The 6,934-nt window shown below is 34.7% G+C and overlaps 1 protein-coding gene across 1 annotated transcript in view; it reads right to left on the minus strand.

Moving 5' to 3' along the window:
- Positions 1–242: 242 nt before the first annotated feature.
- The window catches only part of LOC100964329 (N-acetyllactosaminide alpha-1,3-galactosyltransferase-like), a 10,888-nt gene continuing 4,196 nt past the window's right edge, over positions 243–6,934 (minus strand). Inside the window, exons 2-3 of the mRNA XM_012802327.2 lie at positions 3,220–3,354; positions 243–933 (exon numbers count right to left, since the gene is read on the minus strand). Of these exons, the coding sequence (XP_012657781.2) occupies positions 243–933; positions 3,220–3,354 (826 nt within the window). The remainder of the gene's footprint in view (positions 934–3,219; positions 3,355–6,934) is intronic.

Below are 6,934 nucleotides of genomic sequence, written 5' to 3' on the forward strand. Positions count from 1 at the left end.
TCTAACAAATAATATTCCTAAACATTCATATCTACATCTAATTTCAACAAACTCATTCTGCAACTACTAAACCCCATGTTGTATGGGTTCAGAATGAATGTGAAGATAAGTATGAGTTTTCTGTGTGGTGGGCTTGCCATTTTGTTTTTTAGTGCTAAAATTTATCAAGTGCTAATTTTCTAAAGAATAAGACAAAACAATGCTCTTGAATTCAGAAATGTAAAAGAAGGGCTATAAAATTATCATGTCCTTCTAAGCATTCCATAATTCTTCAGATTCCAAGAGAGTTTGACAGTTTTGATATCAGAATTCTTCTTAATACGGAAATCCCAGCAATATTCTGGTGATAAGATTTTACTGGGTTTATGCAGAAAGAAATATTTGTTTAAGTGGCTTTCATCATGCCACACTGCTTCAATGTTATTTTTCTTGTCATTCATGATTCCTTTTGTGCACTCTGTGGTAATATTGAGAACATGAATGGGAGTGCCACCAAAAACAGCTGCATGGTAATAAAAATCCCCCTCACCCATAGGTATATAAGCTTCTGATAACTTACTTCTCTCATAAGGAAGCATCTCAGGACTTGACCGATACCAGTAAGTATGTAACTGAGCTACTGACTCCCCCAGAGTCTCCAATCCATATCTTTTCATGAACATTTGGTCCACATCCATACAGAAGAGGAAGTCAACTTCATATTGGATATAATGGACAATGTGTTCACTGATGATCTTCATGCGCATCATACTGATGTCTTGCCATCTTCTCTCTCTCTTTATTTCAAAAACTTTGAATGTACGAAGGGGATTCAGAGGTATCCAAGGCATCATGGAGAAGTTATCTACCATGACATAGAATATGACTTTCTGGCCAACCATAAAAAATTTATTAGCGGATGACAAAAACCTTTTCAAATAGAACTGAAGATATCTGTGAAATAACCAATAAGAAGTGATTAAGTTAATTTTCTTACATTTTAGTGGAACACATATCATTTAAATTATACTGACTTTAGGTTATTTAGCAATGCTACTAGGCAGCCAAATATTAGATATATTCTTGAGTTGTATTTAAGTGGTATAGACAAATGTAAAATTATCTGCCTTCTCTCTCTCTGATGGGATTCTATAGGTCATAGAATAGAAGAGTTACTCAGAAGAGGTAATGGCACTTCGTGAAATCAGAAAATTAGCAGAGTGCAGCTCAAAACTAGAGGCAGAGTTTTCAGGGTTATCAGAGCAATGTGCCCCTCCTTTGGGGGTTGTAGGCAGGAAAGGTATTGGGTCTCTGTAGGGGAAGTTGTTGTCTGTGGGTTGCTATATGAATAGTCAGTTACACATATAAGATCAGAGGTGCAACAGTCATTAATCCATCATCTGCATCATTTTAATTCTTTTGTCTTGTGTCCCTTATTATGATGCTAGTATATCTAGGATAGAAAATAAAACTTTGTCATTAATAGTCTCTCAAGCCAGTGAAAGATTCTCAGAGTAAAGAGCCTTAGGTAAATTCAAAAAAGGAAGGGCCACTCATCCTAAATAATGTGACTCGCCTTAAATAATGTTTATATAATCCTTAAAAATAAATTCTGGATATTGATTTAGGTTTTAAGAAATACAGTAGATTAGAGGTCAGGAGAAAACTTGCTAGTTCAGAACATCTAAAACTATTAGGTAAATTATGAAAAGTATCACTTAAAATATTCGACTGAGCTAGATCTTCATTCTTTTTAAATGTAGCTATAAATTTCCCTCTGAGCACTGCTTTGGATACATTTAACAAATTTTGGTATGTTGTGTTTTTGTTCATTCATCTTAAAGTATTTTCTAATTTTTCTTGTTATTTCTTCTTTGACCCATTGGATATTTAAGAATATGTTGCTTAATTTCCACATATTTATAAATATTCCAGATTTCCTTCTGCAGATGATTTTTAATTTCATTCTGTTGTATTCATAAAACAAATGTGGCTTTATTTCAATTTTTAAAAATTGAGACGTTCGCAGTCTAAAGTACAGTTTATTTTGACAAATATTCATGTGCACTTGAGAAGAACATGTATTTGTTGGGTGGACTGTAAATATATTAATATATGTTTGCTATAGCACTAAGTGCATACATTAGAAAACAGGCCATGTGAAGGGAAAAAGAGAGTGGCACTTCTTAAACATGCTAATATTGAAAAATCATCTGACCTTGGTCAAAAAACAAATGCTATGGAGAGATTTGTCTCCTCTCAACAACAATACCAACATGGTATGGGATACCTGAATGGATACCATTGTGATCTATCTATTCTCAAGATCTCACCTCTCTAGATAAGGGATGCTCAGTTAGGATTGGGGGGATTGTTCAACCTATTTTGAACATTCAGTGCACACTATGAAGTTTATAGATGTACACATTCAATTTGAAGTCTGCTCTATATTTGGTCCACTTTTAGAATTGCATATAGCCTGCAAAATTAAATGTTTGACTTGGAATATTTCCTAGTTTTATTGAACTTAAAGTTTTTTTCTGTCTATCTATATTTATTGCCTTAATAAAGTTTCAGAAGATAGGAGATCAATGCAATGGTTGTATTCATCCATCTTTAAATGACATTGTTTCATTGTGGTATTTTTTTTCAGAGTCCACTACAATGGTTTTGATTTTCTATTTGATTAAGAATTAAGAAGAAATTAGCTTTAATTTTTAAGTTACTAGATGATTTTATATATTCCTTTTATGTTTTGCATTGTGATTGTGGTCAGAAAATGTAGCAGGTAAAAATTCTATTACAGATAATTGCAATTACCTTGTCTTGTTGTATATTAAACCAATGTTCCTATGAGGGGTATGTTAAATAAATTTATTTGAAAGTAGTTTATGACTTGGAGGAGCAGATTATTGGGTTGACCCAGTGTAAAGACAATGATGAATGGCTATAATGGAGGCACAAACTTGTGAAGGAACAGAAGATACTTTAAATGTCTGTCGATAGACCCAGGAAATTAAATTTGTTTTGGAGAAGATTTTAAAATCAGATAATAGAAAAGAGAAGAGGGAGTTGGAATGTTTTTTGAGTGGAGCGAGTGGATTATGATATTTAAAATAATGGCAGGAATTGGCCTAGCGAGAATAATTATTAAGTAAAATTATGAGGTACTTCAGTAGGTTACCTTCCATTTTCTACAATAAAAATCCTGAATGTAAAACATTTGATATCATTACCTACCTTCCCACTGCAAACACAGTCAACCCCACAGTAATTTTACGATTTGCATAATAATTTTTCAAGATTGACTCATTGTAAGTGTTATCCCACACAACTGGAGCTGACCATTTAGTAAAAGTCAAGTTCGTGTATTCACTGTAAGAAAAATACAGCATTTTTGAACAAAATACATTATAAGTGCAAAACAAAACATCAGTAGATAATATTAATACATAAAGACTTAAGTCTGATTGCAGTATCTCCTTACACCTAACCTCAAACCTTGATGGTTATAATTAACTGGAGAAACAGTATATAAGAAATGGCCAGATCATTACCAAAGTGCATTATAAATGTACTAAATCTACATTTATAGATTATTTATATTGTGATTCCAAGATCTTTGAGGACACATAGTTGAAAAGTATCCCAAAATCTAAAGCAATAATTTCTCTTATATATAGCCCAAACCTCTGGCTCTTAGGCTTTTTGACATTTATTTTCAAAGACTATATATTTAAAAGTAAATTTCCAAGTTTTCATAATCTGAAATGCTACCATTGTTAATATTGCTGTATATTATTGGGAAAACTTTGTGAGAATTCTGGAAAATAGTCACAGATTTAGAAGAACCAAGTAGAAGTTAAATCAAGAAAAAAATGACTTGGGCAGTGCCTATGGCTCAGTCGGTAGGGCGCCGGCCCTATATACCAAGGGTGGCGGGTTCAAACCCAGCCCCGGCCAAACTGCAACAACAAAAAAATAGCCGGGCATTGTGTTGGGCATCTGTAGTCCCAGCTACTCGGGAGGCTGAGGCAAGAGAATCACCTGAGCCCAGGAGTTGAAGGTTGCTGTGAGATGTGTGATGCCACGGCACTCTACCAAGGGCGATAAAGTGAGACTCTGTCTCTACAAAAAAAAGAAAAAGAAAAAGAAAAAAATGACTCAGCATGGTAGGAATAGGAAAGCTTTGTTGTATTTTAACTTAACCTTGCCCCGAGTCCCTCTCCAATATGTCGGCAGTATTAATGATAGCAGATCATGTTCCCAATGTGAGTATCTAGTTTTGGAGGGAACAGAACAGACCTTATTAAATTAAGAAACTGTGTTTGTCTATTTTGACCTGCCTCAGGGTTCCCTGAAGGAATTATACAAACCACTTTCCTTTGTTTCACCTGACTCAGACCTCTCTCAAAGTGGAAAAGTAGCTAGGCAGAGGGTGTTCCTTGAACACATTTAAAAAAGAAACTCCCTGCTACCCTGCAAAAGATTACAGTTGAAGAAAACACTTAAGATGATGAAAACCTGGAAGAGTTACTTTAGGAAATAAGAGGTTTGACAACCTCTATGTATAATAAGATAATTAGAAATCTATGCATGTGCTCAGAAAAGATGTGAGAAGACTCTGGGCTTTCACCTAGGGCTCATACTTAGGCTCAGAATAAGCAGGAAATTAAGGCAAAAAGCTTGAAAGCATTGAACAAAGGGCCCAAACACATTGACAATTTGCAAAGACAGAGAAACACCTTTCCTTCCTTTCTTCCTTCTTTCCTTCCTTCCTCTTCTTCTTTCTCTTCTTATTCTTTCTTCTTTCTCTTTCTCTCTCTCTTCTTGTTCAATAAGAAATTATGAGGTATAAAAATAAGAAAGTGTGGTCCAATCACAGAAAAAAAAAAATAGAGACTGTTCTTAAGGAAGTCCAAGTATTGTATTTATTAAATAAACAACAACAAAAAAATTTTTTTGGAGACAGAGTCTCACTTTATTACCCTGGGCTAGAATGTCATCTGCCCTGTCATAGTAACCTCAAACTCCTGGGTTCAAGTGATCCTTCTGCCTCAGCAGTCCTGAATCCTGAGTATCTGGGACTACAGGTTCATACCATGGCGCACAGCTAATTTTTCTATTTATAGTAGAGACAGGGTCTCACTCTTGCTCAGGCTGGTCTTAAACTCCTGAGCTAAAGCAGTCCTCCCACCTTGGCCTCCCAGGGTGCTAGAATTACAGGTGTGAGCCATTCACCTGGGCACTAAACAAAAAGTTTAACTCAACTATCTTAAATATGCTCAAAGAACTAAAGGAAATCATGAACAAAAATACTAAAGAAACCAGGAAAGTAATGTCTCAAGCAATAGAGGTTATCAATAAAGAGATAGATATTAGAGAGTGATGGTAGGATGGCTGACGAGGGATGCCTGGTGTTCATCTCTTCCCCACAAGAAAGGACCAAGGCAATGAATAAACAGTTAATATTTTATTGGAGTGCCAAAGGGAGAGTGCTGGAGTGCAGCAGGGGAGTGGAGATGCACCTGCAGTAACTGGAAGTCCAGGAAGGCTGGGGCCTCTGCAGCCCCATCTCCCCTGCCTGGATTGGATCTACCTGGATTAGGAGGGTCTGTCCACTGTGGGGTAAAGCCTAAGCCACTGAGAAATTTAGAAATACCACTTGTGTGGATTATAGCTGAAGAAAAATAAAGGAGACTATACTACTGCATCCACCTAGAAACAAGGCCAGTCCACCCACCAAACTGATACTCCAAGACCCATTGATATGAATAAGTCTTTTCCTATGAAACCTACTCCATAAAATTTGAAGAACAACTTTTTCACGAGATACATAGAAATAAATGTAGGGAAACATCAAACATGAAAAAGCAAGGAAATATGACACCTCTAAAAGGAAACAATAATTCTCAAATAATAAACCCCAATCATAAGAAAATATATGGATGCCAGAAAGAGAACTAAAAATAATAATTATAATAATAATTATATAAGGAAAATCAGTTAGACATAAGAGAAAACAGATAATTTAATTAAATCAGGAAAAAAATTCAAGATTTAAACAAGAAATTCAACAAAAGCTATAAATAATAAAATGACCAAACAGAAATTCTAGAGTTGAAGAATTCAATGAATGCAATAAAAAACACAATTTAGAGTTTCAACAACAGATTAGACCAAAAAGAAAAATATTTCTGAACTTTAACACGGGTCTTTTTTTTTTTTAAAGATAGGTCTTTTGAAATTACACAGACAGACAAGAAAAAAAAAAGGAGAAGAAGAAAAATGAAAAACAAGAATTAAAAAATGAAGAAAACCTATAGATTTATGAAATGCCATTAAGTGAACAAATATTCATATTGTAGACATTTCAGATAGAGAAGAGAAGGAGAAAGATAAGGAAAACATATTCAACGAATTAATATAAAACTTCCCAAGTCTTTGGAGAGAGTACTACCTCCAGGTCCAGGAAGCTCAAAGGATTTCAAATAGATTCAACTCAAACGGGCCCTCTCCAAGTCACATATAGTCAAATTGTCAAAAGCCAAAAACAAAAAGAATTATAAAAGCAGCAAGTAAAAAGCATCAAGTCATATATAAGGGAATCTCCATTAGATTAATAGTGGATTTCTCAGCAGACATCTTTTAAGCCAGGAGAGAATGGGATGATACCTTCAAGTACTAAAAGAAAAATCTTGTCAGTCAAGAATACTATACCCAGGAAAATTATCCTTTAGAAATGAATGAGAAATAAAAATATTTCACAGACAAGCAAAAAGTAAGGGAATTCATGATTTGCACCAGCCTTACAAGAAATGTTCAAGACAGTCTTACAACTGTAAGTGAAAAGATGAAAAGCACCACCACTATGAAAACATGCCAACCTATAAAACTCATTGGCAGGGCTTATACACAAAGGAAAAAGAGAAAGAAACCAAATCTTATAACTACA

Source organism: Otolemur garnettii, unplaced genomic scaffold, assembly GCF_000181295.1.
Source record: "Otolemur garnettii isolate 467f Iridium unplaced genomic scaffold, OtoGar3 scaffold00014, whole genome shotgun sequence".
In the NCBI taxonomy this organism is placed as follows: domain Eukaryota; kingdom Metazoa; phylum Chordata; class Mammalia; order Primates; family Galagidae; genus Otolemur; species Otolemur garnettii.